Source organism: Oryctolagus cuniculus, chromosome 11 (assembly GCF_051225735.1).
Source record: "Oryctolagus cuniculus isolate XC-2025 breed Fujian yellow rabbit chromosome 11, ASM5122573v1, whole genome shotgun sequence".
NCBI classification, from domain to species: domain Eukaryota; kingdom Metazoa; phylum Chordata; class Mammalia; order Lagomorpha; family Leporidae; genus Oryctolagus; species Oryctolagus cuniculus.
Genome location: NC_142877.1, coordinates 123,276,579 through 123,299,998, shown reverse-complemented (window position 1 = coordinate 123,299,998; position 23,420 = coordinate 123,276,579). Strand labels below are relative to the sequence as shown.

The 23,420-nt window shown below is 68.8% G+C and overlaps 2 protein-coding genes across 5 annotated transcripts; both read right to left on the bottom strand.

Moving 5' to 3' along the window:
- Positions 1-18: 18 nt before the first annotated feature.
- SELENOO (selenoprotein O) lies at positions 19-10,169 on the bottom strand. Of its 2 annotated transcripts, XM_070053080.2 has the most exons (9): positions 9,562-10,168; positions 4,880-5,083; positions 4,430-4,607; positions 4,162-4,292; positions 3,535-3,815; positions 1,267-1,417; positions 705-890; positions 461-617; positions 19-387 (listed from the first exon to the last, which is right to left on the bottom strand). In XM_070053080.2, the coding sequence occupies exons 1-9, from the start codon at positions 10,128-10,130 to the stop codon at positions 223-225; spliced, it is 2,022 nt and encodes a 673-aa protein (XP_069909181.2). In that variant the 5' UTR covers positions 10,131-10,168; the 3' UTR covers positions 19-222. The 2 variants fall into 2 exon arrangements, with proteins under 2 accessions (XP_069909181.2, XP_089163927.1); XM_089307801.1 differs by lacking the exons at positions 19-387; positions 461-617; positions 705-890; positions 1,267-1,417 and adding an exon at positions 2,247-2,498 and having other exon boundaries at positions 9,562-10,169.
- Positions 10,170-11,819: 1,650 nt separating this feature from the next.
- On the bottom strand, positions 11,820-21,900 carry TRABD (TraB domain containing). 3 transcript variants are annotated; one of them, XM_070053083.2, is made up of 10 exons: positions 21,788-21,900; positions 16,431-16,495; positions 16,101-16,268; positions 14,933-15,099; positions 14,666-14,806; positions 13,797-13,907; positions 13,462-13,601; positions 13,205-13,377; positions 13,017-13,128; positions 11,820-12,908 (listed from the first exon to the last, which is right to left on the bottom strand). In XM_070053083.2, exons 1-10 carry the CDS (start codon positions 21,883-21,885, stop codon positions 12,731-12,733), a joined length of 1,353 nt encoding a protein of 450 aa, XP_069909184.1. In that variant the 5' UTR covers positions 21,886-21,900; the 3' UTR covers positions 11,820-12,730. The 3 variants fall into 3 exon arrangements, with proteins under 3 accessions (XP_069909184.1, XP_069909187.1, XP_069909186.1); XM_070053086.2 differs by having other exon boundaries at positions 16,101-16,179; positions 21,788-21,845; XM_070053085.2 differs by lacking the exon at positions 16,101-16,268.
- Between the last annotated feature and the right edge of the window lie 1,520 nt (positions 21,901-23,420).

The window sequence follows — 23,420 nt, the reverse complement described above, 5'->3', positions numbered from 1 at the left end:
ACCACACACACGCGCACAGCCTGGACACTGCCAGTTTATTCGAGGCCAGGCAGCTGTGGCAGTGAGGCTGCGGCCCCCGGCGCTGGGCTGGGCAGTGCCGCTGAGCAGGCGTCAGACAGAGACGGGTCAGCTCCTGACTGGACGTCTTTGCCGTCAAGGAGAGACGGGGGCCGGGCCGGCGCCGTCTCGCCAGGGCAGCGGCACGCAGGGTCGCCGGGGCCGCTACGAGGATCACGTGACGCACAGCTCGGCGGCCCAGAGCGGGGGCTTGCTGGCGTAGGCGCGCCACCCGCCGGCCGCCTCCGCCGCTGCGCCCTCGGGGGCCGGCTCCGGCTCTTCCTCCTCCCCGCCGTACGGCGTCTCCAGCAGCCTCAGCACCCGCCGCACCTGCGCGAGGAGACGGGTGAGGGTTGTGCGCGCCGGCCCTGCCGCCCTCCCAGGCCCAGGCGGGTGTGCTTGCCTCCGCGAAGTCCCCCTTCTCGGCGGCCTCGATGGCGTTCTGCGCGATGTAGTTCCTCAGCACGTATCTGGGGTTGTTGGCGCGCATCACGCGCAGGCGCTCGGCTTGCCAGTCGGCAGCGTCAGCCGCGCCCTCCGCGTCCTTGTCCAGCCGGGCTCTGTGTTGGCATCCGCACTGGTGGTGAGCAGGGACAGCCCAGCCTGCGCTCCCGGCCTGACCCAGGGGCCCCTGGACGCGGGCTCACCTGTACTCCTGCAGCCAGTCGGCCCAGTGGCCGCTGTTCCTGCTCTGCAGGTCAGCCGGGCTCAGCTGCTCCAGCCGCGACCGCTGCTCCACGCGCTCCAGCTCGCGTGTGATGTTGGCCTGGGTGCCGATGAGTGCAAACAGCTGTGGGTTCGACTGTGCCAGCATCAGCATCATGGACAGCTGCCTGCAGGTCAGGGAGCAGCTGGGACCCTGGGCTCTGGTCCCGTGCAGGCAGAGCTTCCTGTACCCGCCCCAGCCGTGGGCCACACTGCTTCCTTCGGCCACCCCAGGGCCAGCTCTTTCCTCATTCCCAGAAAGCTCGGCAGGCAGAGACCCCCAGCCAGCACTGTGAGGAACAAGGCTCCGCCTTCCGGGAGCTGGTGTGGGAATGGGGTTGGGGGTGCAAGTCCACCGGGAGCAGAGACCACTGGCCCCAGCCCCGGCTGCCGTGTCAGCACCACTGCCTCTGCTCTGTGGCTGAGGCGGCGGGGCCTGACTGCCACCCTCCCGGGCCCCAGTGCCCCCGCCTCCCTGCCTGGAAGCAAGGCCTGCATGCCCACCGAGGGTCCATGTGGGGCCGGAAGGCGAGCCTCAGCTCCTCCAGGGAGGCGCACTGCGAGGTCAGTGTGGCCAGGAACTCAGCCAGGCCGGGCGACTCCGGCTCCACAGGGAAGGAGCTCAGCGCACAGAAGGTGTTGGTGAAGTCGGCACCTGGGACACAAGGCAGACGCTGGCCCCGCACCTGGGACAGGAGGCAGACACTGGCCCCGCCCCCTCCCACGGCCTGTCTGCGACCTCTGACCCCTCCTCACCAGCCCCTTCCTCAGCTGCTGCCCATCTCACTGCCTGCTCAAGGACTTGTCAGAACAGCAGGTGGGGCGGGCCCTGTGGTCAGCCGGTTAAGCCACCGCGTGGCACACCCGCATTCGTGTCCCAGGTCCTCCACTTCAGACCCAGGTCCTGCTAATGCGCTTGGGAGACAGCAGTGATGGCTCCAGTCCTTGGGCGCCTGCCTCCCACGTAGGAGACATGCTGGGTCCTGGCCCAGCTCTGGCCTTGGCAGCCATCTAGGCAGTGAGCCAGCAGAGGGAAGCCAAGGCAGTGTGGAGACAGGACGGGATGAGAATGGCTTCTGGTCTGCGTGCTGTCGAAGCTTCCTCCGTCCAGCGCAAGGCAGACTGGGAATGAGGAGCGGACGCCAGCAGGTTCACGGCGCGCGCCGGCGTTGCGGCCCGCGGGTTAAGCCTCCCCTGTGACACCAGCATCTTCCACGATGCTGCCCGAGTCCCAGCCGCTCCACTTCTGACCCAGTTCCCTGCTAACGTGCCGGGGAAGGCCCCACTCCGGAGGCCCAGCTGAAGCTCCTGGCCCAGCCCTGGCTGTTGCGCCATGTGGGGAGTGAACCAGCAGACGGAAGACCTCAGAGGCAGAGTGAGAATCTTCCATCTGCTGGTTCACTCCCCACATGGCCACAAGGCCAGGGCTGGGCTGATCCGAAGCCAAGACCTGGAAGAAGCTCCAGGGAAGCAGGGGCCCCAGGACTTGGCCACCTTCCACTGCGTTCCCAGGCCACACAGAGAGCTGGGTGGGAAGTGGAGTGGCTCAGAAGAGGGATGCTGGCACTGCAGGGGGCGGGCTTTACCTGCTATGCCCAGCGCTGGCACCTGTAACTATCTTTCTTACATAAAAAAAGAAAGACACTTGTTCAGATACCTCATGCATAGCAGTAACTTAGAGCGAGCAGAGCTGGCCAAGACTAAGTCGAAAGCCGCTACAAGAGCCAAGAGGGGAACTGTAGGTGACAAAACAGTCGAATCACAATGCAGCAGAGGCACAGCGCTCGGCAGGACGGAGACAGCTGGAGCCCCGACTACGCCACATTAAGTAACGGGCAGACGTTAGCCAGGCCAGCGAGGAAGCGAACAGACCAGCCAGGCGCAGCTGTGGCAGGGCTACAGAGACCTGCCGCCTGCTGGCTCATCCCCAGATGGCCACGGTGCCAGTCAGCCTGGAACTCCATCTGGGTCTCCCACAGGCCCCTGGGGAGCTCTGAAGGCAGCGACTGTCCCTGTTCTTGGAGTTAAAGGTGAGTTTGGGGGTGGGGGAGCCCTGGTCCTACACAGAGCCAATGCACTCGCTGGCAGGCAGCCGTGGTGGCTCAAGTACGTGGGTCCCTGCTGCTCTGCGGGGAGACTCCCTGGCAGTTGTGGGCGAACCCTCTCTGCCTTTGAAATAAACTTGAACGCCCACATCCTACGTTGGAGGGTACGTAACTACAGCTTCCTGGCACCTGTGTGGGAGACCTGGACCTAAGCTTCCAGCCCTGGAGGTTGTGGACTTTGGGGCATGAGCCAGCAGAGCTGTCTGCCTCGCGGACCAGAATTCTATCAGACGTGAAGAGCGAACAGCAGCCCTCCTCAAACCTGGGCAGAGCAGGCGGGGAGGGAGCACTTGCTGCCCGTCTGCAGAAGCCAGCAGAGCCCTGGTCTCGGAGCAGAGCGCAACCGCAGACGCTGCCTGGGGCACCGACACGTGCAGGCGGCAGCACGGCCGGAGGCCATTGCTGGCTGAAGACTGGCGCGCGTCAAGGGTGCCCACGTGAGCCCCTCCACTCACACGAGCGGCGGGGGTGTGGCTCACCCACCCCAGCAGCACTGCTGCCTGTACAGCCAGAGGGCAGGGAGCAGGAGCAGACCCCCACACTCGTGTGCACAGCAGCCGGGCCCTGGCCTCCAGACCTACGGCACTTGGCACGGACAGGTGGACGGGACCCAGGAGATGGGGTGGGGAGGAGGGTGGAGGAAGGGTGGCAGAGCCCTCCCGCTCACCCGTCAGGCGCATGGTCTCCAGCAGCTTGGCCACCAGGGCCGCGTCCTCCGCCTGCTCCACGCGCACGAGGCCCAGCTTCCTGCGCATCTTCTGCAGGTAGTGCCGCTGGAACTCGGCGTCGAACTCCTCGGCCACGATGGCCTCCCCCAGCTCCAGGGGCAGCTCGGGCGCCAAGGCCTCCGCCAGCTTCTGCAGGTTCCACTTGCACACCTCGGGCTGCTTGCTGTACGAGTAGCGGCCGGCGTGGTCCGAGGCGTTGCACACGTGGTCAGGGTCGTACCTGTCACCAGGGAAGAGCAGTGCTGCTCATGTCCCTGCAGGCTCAGGCCAGCACCCGCCCTGTTTCTGCTGCCTGCCTGCAGGACGCTGCCCCACACCCGCCCGGCTTCCTGTCCAGCAGGCGTGCGTGGGCCTGAGGCCAGCTCCCTGCCGGTGCAGACCCAGTCCCTGCCCCCGTGTGGGACACTCGGAGCTCCTGCCTCCAGCCCAGCCCTGGCTGTCATGGGCCTTTGGGGAGTGAGCCAGTGGATCGGTCTCTGTGTCTGCAGAGCCTGCTTCCAGCTGACCAGGCTGAGAACAGACACAGGGCCGCCGCGCCCCGTCCGTCTGCTCCCGGAGGCCCTCACCTGTCCAGGAAGCCAAAGGGCCCGTAGTCGATGGTGAGCCCCACGATGCTCATGTTGTCTGTGTTGAGCACGCCGTGGCAGAAGCCGACGCACTGCCACTCGGCCACCATCCGGGCTGTGCGCCTGGTCACCTGGACAGCACGGCCACCAGTCACTCTCGTGCCCCCGTGACTTCTGTGGGGACTCAGGGGCCCCCGTCCCAGCCTCCTGGGGCCGTGGGAGGTGAAGGGCTTGGGAGAGGGGCAGGGACGCTGGCCCGCTCACCCACCTCTCGGAAGAAGGCCGCATTCCTGGGCACCCGGTCCCCGTGGGCAGCCTGCAACTCGGGGTAGAAGGAGCCGATCACATAGTCGAGCATCTGCACCCGGATGTCGTTCCGCCCCACGCTGGGGCCTGCTCGCCCTGTGTGCTCGTCCGTGGGCTTGAAAATCTCAAAGGACCCAAACCTGGCAGAAGAGCCACGTGTCCATGGGCCTGGGTGGCCGCAGCCTGCGGATGGGAAGGGAATCCCCGGCCCTGGCTCCCTTCCCGAGGACAGGAAAAGCCTGGGCCCACACGGTCTCTTCAGGGCGTCAGACTGAGTACTGGGGACCAGCCAGCAAAGGTGGCATCACAGCTGGGCGGCAGCCGCGGAGCGTGGCCACCCGAGGACGCTGCACCGGGCACACCGCTCCCTCATGTGTGCCTCCCCGGCACCCGCCCGCCCCGCAGCGACTACCTCAGGAAGGTGGGGGCCAGGCGCAGCACCACGGCGCAGGGCTCCTGCCGGGGGTTCCCGTCGTAGAACACGTCCCGCACCACCCTGGACGCGGAGGTGACGCAGGCCCCGGCCCGCGTGGTGGGGATGCCCAGGTGGAACATGGCTTCGCTGCACAGGAACTCGCGGATGCTCGACCGCAGGACCTTGCGGCCGTCCGCCTGTCTGAAAGGAGACGCAGGCTTCACCCTGCTGCTCGCCAGGGCCGGCGTCCCACACCGCGGCACAGGGTCGAGGCCCAGCTGCTCCGCTTCCAACCTGGGAAGGCAGCCGAGGACGGTCCCTGCCCCGTGTCGGGGACCAGGCCGGTGGAGCTCTCGGCCTCAGCCCGGCTCAGCCCGGCTGTCGTGGCCACGTGGGGAGTGAAGCAGCAGATGGAAGCTGTCTCCCTCTCTTGCTCTGCCTTCCTTCCGCATGGGTAAGTCTTTAAATAAAGCCATTCTGGGGCGGGCGTTCGGCCTGTCAGGTGCTGCCTGGGCTGCCCACACCCTGTGAGTGCCGGGTTCAAGTCCAGGCTCTGCTTCCTGCTGACCCAGACCCTGGGAGGCAGCCGTGCTCAAGCACCCCCCCCCCCCGAAGTTGTTCAGGGTACTGGCTGTTGTTGGTGTGAACGGTGAATGGGACAGCCACCTTTCTCAAATAAAAAAAATCTCTCAAATTCTTGTTACGACACCCACATTGCATCAGAGCACCTGTGTCCAGCACAGAGGGCAGGGAGGCAGCTCCAACAGTCTAGAAGGTTCTCTCTCTCAGGAGCAGACACACCCTCCGGGTCCCCAGCTTGCAGGGGTGGGGCCAGGCTGCACAGCAGGGCGCGTCCCAGGTAAGTGACCAGGTGCCAGGCCTGGAGGCCAGGGACACCCATGCGTTGGACCCCAGTCCAGTGAGCACGCCTGACTTCAACAGCACAGCCCAGGCTAATGTCCAGTTTGGTCAAACGGCCCTGACACCAACGGTCAAGGGCAGAGGAGTGCCGCTGAGGGGACCAGGCTCCTCTGTGCCTGCTACTGCCCACGGCATGCAGGGGCAGAGGCGAGAGGCCCACGCCAAATCCACACCTGGGCGCCAGCAGTACTGGCCCCCAGCCATGTACGGCTTCAGTCTACAGAGGACATCGAAGCCAGGGCTGCAGGAACATGAAATGGAGTTGGGCGCACACATCGGTGGCACACTGCCCACCCCCAGCACCCGCCTCGCCAGTCCCTGCCTCTGGGAAGAAGCCCACAGCACATGTCCATCTGCGCCGTGGGCAGCTTGGAGACCCCGCTGAACGCAGAGGCGCCGGATCACACGGGAATCCCGTTTTTGGTCCCCCCCCCCTTTTTTTTTTTGACAGAGTGGACAGTGAGAGAGAGAGAGAGAGAGAAAGGTCTTCCTTTGCCGTTGGTTCACCCTCCAGTGGCCGCTGTGCTGTGGCCGGCGCACCACGCTGATCCGATGGCAGGAGCCAGGTACTTATCCTGGTCTCCCGTGGGGTGCAGGGCCCAAGTGCTTGGGCCATCCTCCACTGCACTCCCTGGCCACAGCAGAGAGCTGGCCTGGAAGAGGGGCAACCGGGACAGAATGCGGCGCCCTGACCGGGACTAGAACCCAGGGTGCCGGCGCCGCAAGGCGGAGGATTAGCCTAGTGAGCCGTGGCGCCCGCTGTTTTTGGTTCTTAGGGGAGCTGCCACAGCCTGCTCCGTGCCACGGGAGCCTGGCCCCACGGCCTCGCAGTCAGGAATGAAGAGTAGACACTTGGTGTGGTGGCGCTTGCTGTGTGCCGGGGTCGCCCAGGCTGCTCTGGTGAGGGTCTTTATTTTTTTATTTTTTATTTTTTTAAAGATTTATTTATTTGAAAGACAGTTACTGAGAGAGGTCTTCCATCTGCTGGTTCACTCCCCAAATGCTCGCAACAGCTGAAGTTGCGCTGATCCAAAGCCAGGAGCTTCTTCTGGGTCTCCCACGCGGGTGCAGGGGCCCAAGGACTTGGGCCATCTTCCACTGCTTTCCCAGGCCTTAGCAGAGAGCTGGATTGAAGTGGAGCAGCTGGGACTCGAACTGGCACTCATATGGGATGCTGGTGCCGGAGACTGTGGCTTTATCCGCTACGCCACAGCGCCGGCCCCATAGACCCACCCTACCCCCTGGACTTGGAACCTCCTCCTGTCCCAAGAGCGCCTCTCCAGCGTTTTAAAGTCACAAAGCCCCGAGCAGCGTGCAAGGCTCCCGTGTCTCCACGCCCTGTCAGCACTGGGCGTTGGGCAGTGCCGGGGCCAGGGCAGGAGGTAGAACCTTGTGGCGGCGGCAGCTTCTTGCGCACCGTCAGCCTGATTGGCTCTGTGGAGACGCCCGCCCATGCCAGTCCTTGGCCCAGTCTGGAACGGGGCTGATTTCCCACTGCCAAGTCTTCAGAGTTCTCTGCACTCATGTATTCTGGATTTTGACCCCTTAGACGGCCGATTTGCACATCTTTTCTCCCATTCTGTTGGTGGCCTTTCACTGTTAACGGCGTCTTTCATGCAGAAGATGTGATTCTCACGCAGCCCTGTCCGCCCGCTGTGTTGGGGTCCTGTGCTCTGAGTATCGCGTCCAGTGGCCGCTGCCATCCGCGGTGGGGACGTCGCCTGTGCCCTCGCCTGGCTGCCGCACGTGGCCACTCTGGGTGGATCCATCCACACGATTGCATCTATTTTTAAACTTATTTGAGGGGTCAATGCTGTGGTACAGCGGGTAAAACCGCTGCCTGCAGTGCCAGCGACCCGTATGGTTGCCAGTTCGAGTCCCGGCTGCTCTACTTCCAATCCAGCTCTCTGCTATGACCTGGGAAAGCAGTAGAAGATGGCCCAAGTCCTTGGGCCCCTGCACCCGCGTGGGAGACCCAGAAGAAGCTCCTGGCTCCTGATCAGCACAGCTCCAACTGTTGCGGCCATCTGGGGAGTGAACCAGCAGATGGAAGACTTCTTCCCCCCAACTCCTGCCTCTCTGTAACTCTGCCTTTCAAGTAAATACATACATACATAAATAATTTTTTAAAATAAAAATTTATTTGCAACACACAGATTTCTCCCAGCCACTGGTTCACTTTCCAAACGCCCGGAACAGCCACAGGGTCCTGAACTCCATCCAGTCTTCCACGTGGCACCTTCCAGGTGTGCACTAGGAGGCTGGAGTCGGACGCAGGGCAAGGCCGCACAGCCGGGTCCTGCAACCCAGGGTGACGGAGTCCCAGGAAGCGTGTCAGCCACGAGGCCACAGCTGGACCTGGGCCGTGCGTGTGAGGTCTGACGCCTGGCTCACTCAGGCTGCTGCGAGGCAGCCGCCCCTGCACCCCGGGTTCTCCCCTACTGCTGCCAGCGCCGGTGAGTCAGGAAGTCACCAGCTGTGCCCTTCAGATGAGCCTTAGAAAACCTCTATGCATTTGAAAGAGCAACAGAGAGGTTCTCCATCCACTGGGTCACTGCCCAGATGGCCACAATGGCTGGGGCGGGCCAGGCTGAAGCCAGGAGCCAGGAGCTTCTTCCAGGTCTCCCACACGGGTGCAGGGCCCAAGCACTCGGGCCACCTTCTGCTGCTTTCCCAGGCCACAGCAGAGAGCTGGGTCGGAAGTGGAGCAGCCCGGACTCGAACCAGCACCTGTAAGGGACACCGGCGCTGCAGGCGGCAGCTTCACCTGCTAGCCACAGCGCCGGCCCCCAGCACGGGCTGCTCCATCTCAGCAAAACGGGGCACTGGGGTTCCCACGGCGACTCGGCCACCCACCCACGTCCTCGCCACCGTCTGGCAGTTTTCACTACAAGGCTCTTAGGAGGGTATCATTCCAGGAGCCCCCCCGGGGCGGGGAGGGGCAGCCAGGAACAGGCCAGGAGGGAGGCATGGATCCGGTATCTCTTAGAACACAAAATGCCAATTTACAAGTGCTTTATTAGTCATTCAACAAGGGATCAAAGAATAAGGGCAGGGGCCGGAGCTGTGCCTTAGCCGGTAACGCCACCGGCTGCAGTGCAGACTCCCATATGGGCACGGGTTCGAGTCCTGGCTGCTCCGCTTAGACCTGGGAAAGCAGTGGAAGATGGCCAAGTCCTGGGGCCCCTGCACCCACGTGGGAGACCCGGAAGAAGCTCCTGGATTCAGATCAGCTCAACTCCAGTCGTTGTGCCCATTTGGGGAGTGAACCAGAGGATGGGAGACCTCTCTCTCTGTAACTCTGCCTTTCATATAAGTGAATCTTCCCAAAAAACACAGAAATGTTAAATTCGGAGCCTTATGAGCTGTCTCTTGGGATGAATCTTAAAAAAAAAAAAAATACGGAAGGGCAGCAGGTGTTTGCCTGGCGGATAACAGGGGTGCCCAGCTCTGGCCCCAGCCGCCCGCAGCCCTGGAGGTTCAAGGCGGGAGGGTACTGCCGCCCCCTCGCGGACTGGACTCCCGCGTGGACGGCTCCTGGCTGGGCCTGGCGTACCAGATCTGAACCCCAGCACGGCCCAGACGCCTGGCCGGGGCAAGGTCCACGGCGAGGGTGCAAGCAGGCGCCGCGCCAGGCAGCCCAGGGAAACGCACCGCTGCGGGACCTCGCTCTGCGTCTCGGGCGCGGGCCCGCTTCTGACCCGCCCGCCCGCGCGCCCAGGCCGGGCTTCCCCGCGCCCGCGACCCGCCCGGCCCACCTGGAGAAGGGCGTGGGGCCGGCGCCCTTGAGCTGCAGCTCCCAGCGCTCGCCGGCCGCGGTGCACACCTCGCCCAGGTACATGGCGGCGCCGTCGCCCAGCTGCCCGGCGAACTGGCCGAACTGGTGGCCGCAGTAGCAGTGCGCGGCCGGCTCGGAGCCCGGCAGCAGCGCGTTGCCGCTGAAGAAGAGCGCGGCCTCCGCCTCGGCCTCGGCGGGCGGCGCGCCCAGGCCCAGCAGCGCCAGCGCGGGCTCCGACAGCGCCACGACGCGCGGCTGCCGCAGCGGAGCGGGCCGCACGCGGCTGAAGCAGGCGCCGGGCACGGCCCGCGGCGCGGACGCGGCGCCCTCGGGCCCGGGCGGCGGCGTCTCCACCGGCAGCGCGCGCAGGGCGCGGTTGTCGAAGCGCAGCCCGGCCAGCCAGCGGGCCTCGGGCTCCATGGCAGCGCCGCGGGCGGCGGCCGAGGAGGAGCAGGGCGCGGGCGGCGGGCCGCGGAGGCCGAGGGGCAGCGACCCGGCGCGGGCGGCCGCGAGCGAGGAAGCCCCGAGCGCTCCCCGGAACGCCGCCATGCGCGGCGCCGCTGCGGCCGGAAGCCCCTCTTTCCCGACAGGAAGTGCCGCCCACTCGCCGGGAAGGGCGGTGTCCGAGGCCGCGCCCCTTCGCGCTTGCCTGTGATTGGTTGGCCCGTCCGTCAGTCCGCAGCCGGGCTCCGCCGGGGGCGGTCCTGGCCGCGCTCGGGGCTGACCGCAGCTGAGGGACGCGGCCGGCCCCAGGCGCGCGGGGAGGCAGCTGGGGGCTGCGGGCTGCTGCGGGGCTGGGCGGTGCGGGAGGCCGCCGCCGGGTGCCGCGCCTCACGGGCCATTCGATCCCGTAGGTTCGCCGCGGGTGACGCGGCGGGCGACCCGCTGAGCAGGACGGAGGTCCTGAGGTGGGTGAGCGCGGGGGCGCTGGCCGACGGAGGCTTCGTGCGCTCAGTTTGGGCCGGGAAGAGCCCCAGGGCGAGGCTGAAGCAGAGCTTGGGCTCGGAGGTGCGGGGGCGCCTCCCGGTCCCGCACCTGCGCCCAGCGCCCCCGGCTTCCCCGCGGCCTGTCCGGGCGGGAACCTTGTGGGCGACGGTGGGCCCAGGGCCCCGGCCCTGCCCAGGGCCGCGGAGGGAATACGAGCCCCGCGGTGCCCCCTGGGCCGCCCCTGGCCCCGCACCCCCTTCCCAGCCTTGCACCACACCTGGCCCGAGAAAAGCTGAGCCCCCCCTCCTCGGGGGGGGGCAGGGATGCGGCCCCTGCACACGCTGCCTCCCGGCCGTGTCCTCCTCGGTCCACCGGTCCACCCCTCCAGGAGTCCCGGGGGGACTTTCTCCTGGGGCTCTGCCCTCGGGGGCGAATCCCTCACCCCCTCCTCCGTTTGGGGGCCGTGGGTGACCCCGAGCCCTCCCTGCCGGGACGGGACCCTTCCCTCTGGAGAGGCCGCCCACCCCCACCCAGGACCCTCCCCACGGCCTCCTGTGGAGCTGGCAGTGGGTGGAGTCGGGGAGTCAAGCTGCAGCCCCCTGTAGGCAGCGGGAGTGGCCCTCGGGGGCAGCCCTTCTCCAGGGCCGGCGCTCTGGCACTGAGCCCTCACCTCTGCCTCTGCCGTCCCCTGGACTCTGCCCTGGACACCTGCCCACCACCAGGGTGGACCTCCCCAGCCTGGCCCGCCTTAACACAGGACAAGGGCAGCCTGGCTCAGAAGCCGTGCGGGACGCCTGTTCCTAACAGGGACCCAGGCGAGGGCTCACGGGAGCCAGCAGGACTCAAGGGGCCTGGCCCGTGCCCGCCCGGCCCCTCCCTCACCCCCTGCCTAGCCAGACCTCGGCTTCTAGCAACACCTCCTAGGCCTGCAGAAAACCTGGCCAGGGCAGGCTCGGCAGGCCGCAGGTCAGCGAGGACAGCAAGACACAGGAGCAGACCTGCCAGGAGGAGCCTGCCACACCCCCTGCACAGACCAGCCGCTCCCGCCCTCACCGCTCTCATCGGGGCAGGTCTCACCTGCAGGCCCCCGCTGGACGTCTTACTCCCTCCAGGGCATGGAGGTGGGGTGGTGCCAGCCCACCGTGCTGGGTACAGGCCTTCCCTGGGCACCAGGGGCTCAGGACCGATACCCTTTGCTAAGCTGTGGGCAGTGTCCTTGCATCCTGTGGTCCTGGGGGGAAGGAAGCAGGAACCCCACCCGCACCCCCACCCCCACCCCAGCCCACGCCGCACATTTCACCAAACAGGAGCTTCCAAAACTAGAATTTATTTGTTTCTAAGGAGCAGATCCGCGAGAGTGACAGGGACGCACAGCTCGAACGGTCGGCACAGACCATGGCTGGGCGGGGCTGCTCAGCAGGGCAGGGCCCCCTCGGGGCCCCCATTTGCAGCCCAAGTGGGCGCTGGCTGGCACTCGGGACAGGCTGGTCCCTGGGAACCTCCGCCGATGCACAGGAAGCAGGTTCAAGCCCCTCCAGCCCGTGGGGGCCGGGCCGGACAGCAGGCTCAGGCCAGAGAGGTAGCCCCGGCCACGCTGGGCTGGGGGTGCAGACCCTGAGGGCCGGCCTGTGGCCACACACTTGCCCACTCGGGACACGAACAAAGGAAAAAGCCGCCCTGTGCCCCATCCAGGTTTAAGGCTTGTCCCTGACATCCGCTTCGGTTGCTATTTCTTTGAAGATAAAGTTACCTGAGTAAAAAATTTCAATGTTTTAAAAAGCCAGCGCCAGAGTCTGCAGGCGGATGGGGCCGGGGAGGCGGTGGGCAAGCCGAGCTCCGTGCCCACGTGCCGGCGGCGTGGGCTTCCAGCCTGCCCACGCCCACCGGGCCCCAATCCCGAGACGCCCTGGCAGATGCAGCACAAGGCACGGTGAGGCGGGCTCTGCCGTCAGCTCGCCACACCCACCCCAGGGGCCGGGGGGCAGCCTGGGCCTCAGCCCTGCCCTCCTCGCAGCTGGACCGGACCCTCAGGGCCTGGGCAGGGGCCGCTGGGAAGCCTGAGTTCAGACGGTCAAATGCTCCTTTATTGGGGCTGGCTGGGGAGGGCAGGGCGGCGAGGCTTGGCCCGGACCCCCATGGGGGGTGGCACAGACCTCAGGGGCCTCCCTGCAGCAGGGTGGGGGCACCCACCCTGGCTGTGGCCGCTCCGGGGTGGGGCCCTTCTACTGGCTTGGCCGGGGCGAGGGCGCCCTCTGGAGGCAGAACTGCGCAGCAGGCAGCGACAGGACCAGGCTCACGGTGCGGCGCCCCATCCAGTACAGGCCGTAGCCCAGCAGGCCGAAGAAGGCGGCCTTCAGGGCCAGCCGGGACACTCTGCCGGAGACGGACGGCGGGGGGATGCTGGGGAGGGAAGAAGGGCCGGCTGGCTCCGAGGCGTGTGCCCCCGCTCCCCCACCGGGCTTCCCCCGCCCACGCCCAGGACCCCGGCCGAGGGAGGCGGGCGCTCACGTCATGATCTCCTGGATGTTCAGCTCGGTGCTCCAGTTCTTCTCAATGCCGGGCACGTGGCCCATGCCCACGACGCCCACGACCACGGACGGGACGCACTTCCGGGGCTCGGCTGTGGGGGAGGAGAGGGGCGTCAGCACCCGCGGACAGCGCGGCGTCCAGGGGGCCCCGCGCCGGGCGCTGGTCACCGTCGGAGGCGCGTGGCAGCTCGAGGCGCCGGGCGGCCTGCCGCAGCGTGTAGGTCAGGTAGACGTCGCGCTCGGCGACGATGGTGCGGTGCAGGTCCGGGAACTCGCCGATCATCTCGGCCATCATCTGCTCCAGCAGGTCCTTCTGCTTGCAGCGCTCCACGTCGTCCTTGCTGCGGGCAAGGGCAGGGCTGAGGCCGGGCGGGCGGGCGCGCGCGCGGCCGGGCCCTCCCCCAGACCCCGGGTGGCCGCCCTACCTGATGGGGTCCGACAGGAAGCACAGGCCCCAGGCCAGCTTGACCTTCTGCCAGAAGGTCAGCGCGGCGATGGCCCTCTGGAAGGTGACTGGGATGGGCCGGTCCCCCAGGTGGAACTTGCAGAAAGGCACCCTGCTGGCCTGCAGGGAGGCAGGGTCAGGGAGGGAGCGCCCGCCCCGCCCCGCCCCGCCCCGCCCCCAGCTCGGCCCCGCCCCGCCCTGCCCCGCCCCGCCCCCAGGCCCCGCCCCCAGGCCCCGCCACGCCCCACCCAGCCACGCCCCCAGCTCGGCCCCGCCCTGCCCCGGCCCCACCCCCAGGCCCTGCCCAGCGCCCACCTCCTTGAAGGCTTCCCTGAACTCCCCGCCGGGCGCCATGCCCAGCTGCTCCGTGATGTGGGCGGACACTTTGAGCAGCAGCATCTGCATGAGGCCAGACATGAGCCCGTTCTGCAGGGAGAGGAGGCTGCGTCAGGTCCGAGTCCCGGACGCGGGTCGCCACGGTCACTTCCCAAACGCACCGCCCCTTCGCGTGGCCACCGCTCACTCCCGCGCGGCCAGACAGGACCTGACTGTGCGTTTGTGAGGCCCTTGCACGGGCAGCCCCACTGAGGCACAACACCAGCCACGTCCACGTCCACACCGGGCCAGCACAGCCCACCAGGCCTGGGAAGGGCAGCACGGCTGTGGGCAGGAGCCCCACCCGGGCCCCCGAGGCGCTGCGTGGCTGTCCACACACTGATCTGCCCTCGCTCACCCGGAGGGTCGGCCACCCAGCAGTCCGGTCTCCCTGTGGGACCCTGGGCTATGCGGTACCCACGCGCTCCAGATGCACTGAGCCGTGACCAGGCCCTAACCAGTGAGCCCCATCAGTGGTGCAGGGGCTGATGGGAGAGTTCAGCACCATCTGTGACTTCCTGGGGTCTCCAGGACCCTGGCCCATTGCCCTTTGGCTGTGGTGAGTGCAGCCGTGGGCAGGGCGGCCTGCCCAGGTCTGTGCCTGTGCAGGGGGTCGTCCCCACTAGGGTGTGCGACTGCTGTGGGGGAGGCCTGCTCAGACAGCGCAGAGGCGAAGGGGAGTGCGCCCTGTTCCAGGACGAGGGGCACGGCCCCAGCCTGAAAGCCCAGCATGCCAGGGGTGCTGGGGCCCTGACCGGCTCCTGCCTCCGGCTCAGGCGCCGCCCACCTCCTGCCGCCCGCACGCGTACCTGCCTCACGGCCTGCTGCAGCTTCTCCAGGCTGACCTCCTTGGCCTCGCGCAGCAGGGTCCGCTCGTCCATCTTCAGCATGGACACGCGGTACTGGCAGAGCTCCACGACCACCACGTCCGGCTGCACCTCCCGGATGGTCTGCAGGGCCACGGCCACACCGCGTGACCCCAGGGCGGACCCGACCCCCCAGGCAACTAAGACAGCTACAGGTTCATGGGTTCCGGCCCGGCCAGGCCGGCCCCAGTGCCCGTGGGCGGCGCTCACCTTCACAACGTCCCTCTTGCTGTCGTCACTGAAGTGGGCCGTGCCCACCACATACACCCTGCTCCCGTCCTCGGCCACCAGCTGGGTCACGGTGCGCGGCAGGTTGGGCCGCTCACGCCGCCGCTTCAGCTTCATCTCCAGGAGCAGGTTGAAGGCGTCCACGTCGGCTGCAACGGCAGCAGTGACCGCTGGGAGATGGGGGGCTGGGGCCCGGCTCCGGGACGGCCACCCCCCTTGGCAGCCTGCTCTGTGCACGCTTCGGGCTGTCGGGACCACACAGGCCAACCGACCACGTCTGCGGGCCCTCCGATGAGGGCAAGTGCCTCGGCTGCACTGGAGGGCAGCAAGCACGGGGCCTGTGGGGGGCCCGCTGCCCGCGAGGGGCTCAGTCCCGGCTCAGCTCCAATCAGGGTTTGCCTTAGAGAAGGGCCTCGGGCGGCAGAGGGCAGCACCCACCTTCAGGCGAGGGGCACCTGCTGTACTCACCCCCTCCCAGCCTTACGGCTCAGCCCCTCAGGGGCCCCCCCGCTGCCAGGCGGGGCTTCTAGCAGAAGCTGCAGCTGGGGGCACCCTGGCCCCAAGGCACTGCTTCCGGGGCCACAGGGGTGCCGCCTCCTGGCGGGCCTGGCCCCCACCGGCCCAGGCTCCGGCCCCCACCGGCCCAGGCTCCGGCCCCCTCCGGCCCAGGCTCTGGCCCCCTCCAGCCCCCTCCGCCCCAGGCTCCGGCCCCCTCCGCCCCAGGCTCTGGCCCCCTCCAGCCCCCTCCGCCCCAGGCTCCGGCCCCCTCCGGCCCCCACCGCCCCAGGCTCCGGCCCCCTCCAGCCCCCTCCAGCCCCCTCCGCCCCAGGCTCTGGCCCCCTCCATCCCAGGCTCCGGCCCCCTCCGGCCCCCTCTGCCCCAGGCTCCGGCCCCCTCTGCCCCAGGCTCCGGCCCCCTCCTGCCCCCACCGGCCCAGGCTCCGGCCCCCTCCAGCCCCCTCCAGCCCCCTCCGCCCCAGGCTCTGGCCCCCTCCATCCCAGGCTCCGGCCCCCTCCAGCCCCCTCCGCCCCAGGCTCTGGCCCCCTCCATCCCAGGCTCCGGCCCCCTCCGCCCCAGGCTCCGGCCCCCTCCTGCCCCCACCGGTCCAGGCTCCGGCCCCAGCAAGCACGTCGAGGTTGGGGAGACATACACAGGCTCTGGGGTTCTCCAGGGAGCACCCTGGGCACCGACTCCGGAGCCTCTGATGTCACAACAGGGTCCACGCCGGCCTGAGGGTGGAGGGAGAGTTCAAGCCGGTCTCCGTGTCCGGATGCCGGGGGGGCCCCTGCAGCCACGGCCCCGCCCTTCGCAGCCGCACCTGGGAAGGCAGCCCCGGGCCTCAGACAGCGCCGGGGGGCCCCTCCCCTGAGGTGCTGCCTGCCTGTCTCAGAGGACTGAGTGGCCACGTCCCCAGGTGCCCCCACCCCACAGCGCGGCAGCTGCCCGGACCGAGCTGTCCTGACGCCCAGCCGCCCCTCACCTCCTGAGGCGGCCGCCGCTCCTCCCCTTCCATGGCTGGCCGGCTTCTTGCCCCGCTGGGGTTGCCTGAGGAGACAGAACAGGGGCCTCACCCGGAGCCCCGCGCCCAGCTCAGGACCTGCTGTGCGATCCGCGGCCTCCCTGCCCCGACACCCACAGGCCGCTGGTCCTCCTGGGTGTGGCAGGCCTGCAGCTGGGCGGGTGGGGACTGCCACCACGACCAGCACCCGGAGTAGACACGGCGGCGAAGTGACGCCCACAGGGGTCTCGACAAGGCCGCAGTGCCAGAGCCGCTTCAAGGAAACCCTCCCGGTCACCACGGAGTTCCGCGTGGCTCCGTGGTCAGCAAAGAGACGAAGTGGAGTGAGTGAGGCAGGTCAGGGCCGGGGTGGACACAGGTCAGGGCCGGGGTGGACACAAGGCAGGGATGGGGTGGACACAGGTCAGGGCCGGGGTGGACACAGGTCAGGGATGGAGTAGACAGGTCAGGGCCAGGGGTGGACACAGGTCAGGGATGGAGTAGACACAGATCAGGGCCGGGGTGGACACAGGTCAGGGATGGAGTAGACACAGATCAGGGCCGGGGTGGACACAGGTCAGGGCCGGGGTGGGCACAGGTCAGGGATGGAGTAGACACAGGTCAGGGATGGAGTAGACACAGATCAGGGCCGGGGTGGACACAGGTCAGGGCCGGGGTGGACACAGGTCAGGGGTGGAGTAGACACAGGTCAGGGATGGAGTAGACACAGATCAGGGCCGGGGTGGACACAGGTCAGGGCCGGGGTGGACACAGGTCAGGGCCGGGATGGACACAGGTCAGGGCCGGGGTGGGCACAGGTCAGGGATGGGGTGGACACAGGTCAGGGCTGGAGTAGACACAGGTCAGGGATGGGGTGGACACAGGTCAGGGGTGGAGTAGACACAGGTCAGGGCTGGGGTGGACACAAGTCAGGGCCGGGGTGGACACAGGTCAGGGATGGGGTGGATGCAGATGAGGGCCGGGGTGGACACAGGTCAGGGATGGGGTGGACACAGGTCAGGGATGGTATGGATGCAGATCAGGGCCGGGGTGGACACAGGAGCCAGCAGCTCCAGGGGAGGGGTGGTCCAGGCACAGGAACCAGAAAGGAGGGCAGCAGAGCTGAGGGGCCGGGCTCACGCTGGCCCAGGAGGGGCAGTCTCCAGCCTGAGGCATCCAAGCCCATGGGCGGGGCCAGCGGTCACAGTGAGCTCTGTGCACGCCCTGCGCTTCCGCGTGCCTCTCCCTGGACGTGGCTGGCTGGGCCAGAGCGGGCATTTGTGAGGACGAGGGGCTCTGGGAGCCTCTGGTGGCCCAGAAGCAGGTGACCCCTGACAGGGACAGCCCAGCAGAAGGGGACAGGCTGCGAGACACGAGCTGGGGCACGGCCGTCCGGCGCAGGACCTGATTGGAGGAAGCTCCCGGCCGACAGGGAGCAGTGCGGCACCCTCAGAACTGAACTCGTGGGTGGCACCAGAGGCGTTGGGCGTGGGCCGGGGACTGTGACCCCGCAGGCCTTTGTGGCTGCCCCAGGTCACTCATCCCAAGGCTGCCGCGCGTCTCTCAACTTCCGTAGGAAAGAGGAAAAAGCTCTGATGAAACAAGACAGCCCAGCTCTGCCCCCTGTGGCCACGCCCAGCACACGCGGACCTGGGCCAGCCCTGGCCCTGCTGATGACCCCCTACGCACCTCCCTCCAAGCTCAGCCCCATCTGCAACAGGAAGGCGCTCTCCACGCACGCCCGGGGCCCCATGGCCAGGGCCAGCTCTGAGCAGGGGAGGGGACCAGTGCACACCCAGGGCCCCAGGGCCAGGGCCAGCTCTGAGCAGGGGAGGGGGACCAGTGCACACCCAGGGCCCCAGGGCCAGGGCCAGCTCTGAGCAGGGGAGGGGGACCAGCGCACACCCAGGGCCCCAGGGCCAGGGCCAGCTCTGAGCAGGGGAGGGGGGACCAGCGCACACCCAGGGCCCCAGGGCCAGGGCCAGCTCTGAGCAGGGGAGGGGGACCAGTGCACACCCAGGGCCCCAGGGCCAGGGCCAGCTCTGAGCAGGGGAGGGGACCAGCACACACCCAGGGCCCCAGGGCCAGGGCCAGCTCTGAGCAGGGGAGGGGGACCAGTGCACACCCAGGGCCCCATGGCCAAGGCCAGCTCTGAGCAGGGGAGGGGGACCAGTGCACACCCAGGGCCCCAGGGCCAGGGCCAGCTCTGAGCAGGGGAGGGGGGACCAGCGCACACCCAGGGCCCCAGGGCCAAGGCCAGCTCTGAGCAGGGGAGGGGGACCAGCGCACACCCAGGGCCCCAGGGCCAGGGCCAGCTCTGAGCAGGGGAGGGGGACCAGTGCACACCCAGGGCCCCAGGGCCAGGGCCAGCTCTGAGCAGGGGAGGGGGACCAGTGCACACCCAGGGCCCCAGGGCCAGGGCCAGCTCTGAGCAGGGGAGGGGGACCAGCACACACCCAGGGCCCCAGGGCCAGGGCCAGCTCTGAGCAGGGGAGGGGGACCAGCGCACACCCAGGGCCCCAGGGCCAGGGCCAGCTCTGAGCAGGGGAGGGGGGACCAGCGCACACCCAGGGCCCCAGGGCCAGGGCCAGCTCTGAGCAGGGGAGGGGGACCAGTGCACACCCAGGGCCCCAGGGCCAGGGCCAGCTCTGAGCAGGGGAGGGGGACCAGTGCACACCCAGGGCCCCAGGGCCAGGGCCAGCTCTGAGCAGGGGAGGGGGACCAGTGCACACCCAGGGCCCCAGGGCCAGGGCCAGCTCTGAGCAGGGGAGGGGGACCAGTGCACACCCAGGGCCCCAGGGCCAGGGCCAGCTCTGAGCAGGGGAGGGGGACCAGCGCACACCCGGGGCCCCAGGGCCAGGGCCAGCTCTGAGCAGGGGAGGGGGACCAGCGCACACCCGGGGCCCCAGGGCCAGGGCCAGCTCTGAGCAGGGGAGGGGGACCAGTGCACACCCAGGGCCCCAGGGCCAGGGCCAGCTCTGAGCAGGGGAGGGGGACCAGTGCACACCCAGGGCCCCAGGGCCAGGGCCAGCTCTGAGCAGGGGAGGGGGACCAGCACACACCCAGGGCCCCATGGCCAAGGCCAGCTCTGAGCAGGGGAGGGGGACCAGCACACACCCAGGGCCCCATGGCCAAGGCCAGCTCTGAGCAGGGGAGGGGACCAGTGCACACCCAGGGCCCCAGGGCCAGGGCCAGCTCTGAGCAGGGGAGGGGGACCAGCACAACCAGAGCCCGGTCTGGTGTCTGGGACCCACAGATGTGCCCGGAATTGACCCGTCGGGCACAGACGGCCTCCTGTCTTAGGAACTGGCTCAGGGCAGGAGAAGGCGGGAGACTCGGGGTGGCAGGCAAGCCCCAGTGGACCGGGCCACCCTGCAGGCCCCTGCCCCCTCTCCACCTGGTTTCTGGTGACAAAGCACTGCTGGCGGCTGTTCTGTGCCCCCTGGCCCTCACTGCCAGGAGTCTCTTTCCCGGTCACAGAGTACAACGCTCTACCGAAGCAGCCACCAACAGAAACCTGAACACCGGGCAGAGCCACCGGGGTCCCGCCCCTGCCCAGTGCGGTCGGAGGCGGGGCTTGGCGACCTCCTGAGCCCAGCCCCAGGACAAGCCCAGCAGGCGACCGGAGACACGCGGAAGCAAACTGTCCTCACAGCACAGGCTGCCCGAGCCTGGAAAAAAACTAACACACACGCACACGCACGCACGCGCCGCCAACATCCTGTGTCATTGGGCAAAGGCCTGGGAGGCGGCAGCGAATGGAAGGTGGCCGCGTGGCCTCGGTGCCCCCTCCCCCGTGCTGTGGCCGCAGACCTGTGGTCAGCCTGGCTGGGATGCCCCTGACCCTGCGGGGACCAGGGCCGGTCCTTGGTGCCCAAGGCGGCCCCTGGGCTGCAGCGATGGCTGGCCACGGCAGGAACTGAGCCCAAGTGGTGACGCTGTGGGGGAAGTGTGCAGATATGGGGGGTGGGGACACAGGGGTGCTGGCCCGGCCACGAGCTAGGCTTGAGCCCACAACAGCCAGGCCGCAGTGCCAGCACCCTGGGCCCGCTGTCCCTCACCAAGGGGAGGACGCAGCAGGCCACCGAGGCCCCCAGTGCCGAGGGTCGGTGAGTCTGACGACCTGTCTCCGACTGTCACATCCACGCCCTGGCTTCCACACCTGAGGCACAGCCGCTATCGCAGGGACCCACTGCCCATCAGTGCAGACCGGCAGGGTTCCTGCTGCCGCGGGGGTGGGGGCAGCGACCAGGCCTCTCCCTCCCCAGGCGCTCACAGCAGCCCAACAGGAGAGGGACCGACCAGCACTCCCTGTGGAGCCCCCTCCCCCGCCGGGCAGTGCGGGGACTGACCCCGGCTGAAACAGGACCCCGAGCACCTGGCTCCAGGGCCAGCTGGCCCCTGTGCACACGGAGCGGGGCCACGTTCCGATGCCAGGACCCCAGGCCTGCCGCTGGGGCTGCACCTGTTGTGTGAGCGCACGTGGACTCCGGGCTTCTAGGAGAGCACACCCGGCTCCCGCGGGAGCCCCGAAGTCCGCACCACAGGGCCCCCGGCCCCCTCCAATCCTACGCCCAAGCCAAGGGCGACGCGTGGATTTCAAAAAGTTCCGCCTCTCGGCCGTTTTCCCGGGAACTTTCTGAAGTTCCCCTCGGGTTTGCAGGTGGGGCCTTAGGGGAGGGGGCTCGGTCCACAGGAAGCTGTGGGGGTGGAGCCCCAGGGTGGGCACCGCCCGGGCTCAGGCCTCCAGATGGGGAGGACAAACCTGGGCCGTGGCCGGAGCGGAGACCCAGTGGCCCCCTCCCCGGGCGCAGCGGCCTCCCACACCCCACCCTGGCTCCAGGACCCCCACCTGTCAGCCGACTCACCCCTGGGCCTGCTCAGAAGCCCAGGGTCCAGGACTGGGCAGGCCCGGGCCAGGAGGTGCCAGTCTGGCGCCCCCATTTCTGAAGCCGCACCCCCAGGCCCCAGGTCCGGCAGGGGTGCAACAGGAGCGCCCCCAGGGGTGCTGGGCCCCCTGCCCAGGAACCTAGGGACCCCCGGACCTCGCCCACGCCTCCCACCCGCCACGACCTCCGGGGCCACCGGCTCGCAGCGAGCGCGACGCCGCTTCCGGCCCACCAGGGCCCACCCCCACCCGGCCTCGCGGCTGCAGGCCCCCTGGCCGCGCAAGTCCAGGCCTGGGGGTGGGGGTCCGGCTCTGCGGGGCGCCCAACCCCAACGTCCGGGCAGACCCCCCACCCCGGACCCTGCTCGGCGCCCCGCGCCCTCGCCTCCGCCGCCGGCCGCGCGCGGCGCCCCGAGAGCCCGGGCCGACCCCCGCCCGCGCCCGCGCTCACCGGGCGCCGCGCTGCTCAGCCGGCCTCATGCGGCCCCGCGGACCCGGCGGGCGGGGGCGCCGGACGGGCCGGACGGGCCGGGGTGCGCCGCGCGGCATGTCGGGAAGCGCGCCCGCCCGCGCCCCCGGGTCCTAGCGCGCGACGGCTGGGCCGGCGGCGCGGGTTCGAGCCCCGCCCGGCCCGCGCGGCCTCGCCGAGCCTTTGGCCGCGGCTCCCGGCCTGTGGAGCTGAGGGCGCGGCGTTGAGTGGCACCGAAACCCAAGGGTGCCGCGAACCGTCGGTGCGCACCGAGGACGCGGCCGTGAGCAGGGCCAGAGGGGAGGGGGCGCCAGCGCTGCGGAGCTCCGACTCCAGGGAACGGGGCGTGCCTCGGAACCCCCGCGCGGCCAACCAGAGGGGACCCTGCCAGTCAGGGCCATCAGCGACGCCTGGCCCCGGGACCCCCTGTGTGCCCCGCCAGGGGGCAGGGCAGCCACGCAGCTGGCCGGGGGACTGGGGTGCGTCCAGATTCCAGGAAGAGAGGCCAACCCGGCCCTTGTGGTGCCAGGCCCCCAGGTCAACCTTCTGTCCATCACTGTTGTCCACTATGCCAGCAGTGTGTGGCCATTGCTGCCCTCCTGGGCCCCTCTGTCGCTGGCCACACCCAACCGCCTAGCAGGAGGCATGCCCGACCCCTCTGCCAGGTGTCAGCTCCCACCTCCTGCCCAGCACTTGCCTGGTGTGGCAGGAAGAGGCCCAGCAGGGACCAAGGGTCCAGTGCTGGCTTCTGAGGGTCTTCCTGGAAGCCCTCCCCCACACCCAGAGGGCCGCTGCCCGCCTGCCCAGCTCAGGGCCCGGCCCTGGCAGGGAGGAGTGGAGGGGGGGCACGGTGCTTCAAAGGCTCTCACCTGGGCTGAGGGCTGTGGGACAGGAGGAGCCAGGAGACTGACCTCCCGGGCCGGGGGCGGGGACGGCGAGGGCCAGGCCGGCAGGGAGACCGAGGCAGAAGCTAGCAGCTCAGGCGGGGGACAGCCAGGAGTGTGTGGGTTCACAGCGGGGCAGAGGAGCCCCCGCCCCAGGCCCACGTGGACACGACGGGGAGAGAGTCAGCATGGCCCGGGCGCAGCGACCACAGCCTGTCCCTTGCCAGAGCGGGGGCAGCTGGCCTGGAGCTCAGCGGGAGAGACTCAGCCGGCAGCCTGCCCAGGGGAAGGCTCGCCTGCGTCCCCAGCCGGCTTCTTGTGAGGAGGGGGCGAGGTGAGAAGCAGGGGCCTGCGTGGGGGTCAGAGGAGGAGGCCCCAGAGGGCCGGCCCAGCCCCGCCCTTTCAGGCAGAGCCGGAGGACCAGGGTCTAGGGTAAGTCGGCAGTGTCCCTAGCACCTGCAGGGCGCTGGCTTGGGCCACCGCCCCCCCGGCAGCTCTGGCCAGCTGCACACAGGGCTGAGAGTTCACTCTCCCTCGACAGGCCTCGGTGGGAGACGTCAGCAGGCCACTGCCCCTGGTCCCGGTCCCACCAAAGACAGCACGGTGGCTCCGCGGAACCCAAGGCCTCCCGTGCAGCTCGGCAGTCGCTGTGCCCCGCCCCCTGCCCCCACACTGCCCTTGGCTGGGGAAGTCAGAGCTGGACTCCACACTGCCCAGACCACCGGGTCCCC

What these genes read in the sequence shown, in the direction of transcription:
- TRABD (XM_070053083.2), bottom strand. Translation starts at nt 21,885, where the DNA reads ATGCCGCGCGGCGCACCCCGGCCCGTCCGGCCCGTCCGGCGCCCCCGC. An exon ending in TGGAGAACCCCAGAGCCTGT is followed by an intron (nt 15,100 to 16,100) that starts GTATGTCTCCCC and finishes CTGCCGTTGCAG; the next exon opens with CCGACGTGGACGCCTTCAAC. An exon ending in GCAAGAGGGACGTTGTGAAG is followed by an intron (nt 14,807 to 14,932) that starts GTGAGCGCCGCC and finishes GTGGCCCTGCAG; the next exon opens with ACCATCCGGGAGGTGCAGCC.
- SELENOO (XM_089307801.1), bottom strand. Translation starts at nt 10,130, where the DNA reads ATGGCGGCGTTCCGGGGAGCGCTCGGGGCTTCCTCGCTCGCGGCCGCC. An exon ending in CTGGCCCCCACCTTCCTGAG is followed by an intron (nt 4,608 to 4,879) that starts GTAGTCGCTGCG and finishes CTCTTCTGCCAG; the next exon opens with GTTTGGGTCCTTTGAGATTT. An exon ending in ATGCGGCCTTCTTCCGAGAG is followed by an intron (nt 4,293 to 4,429) that starts GTGGGTGAGCGG and finishes CGTGCTGTCCAG; the next exon opens with GTGACCAGGCGCACAGCCCG.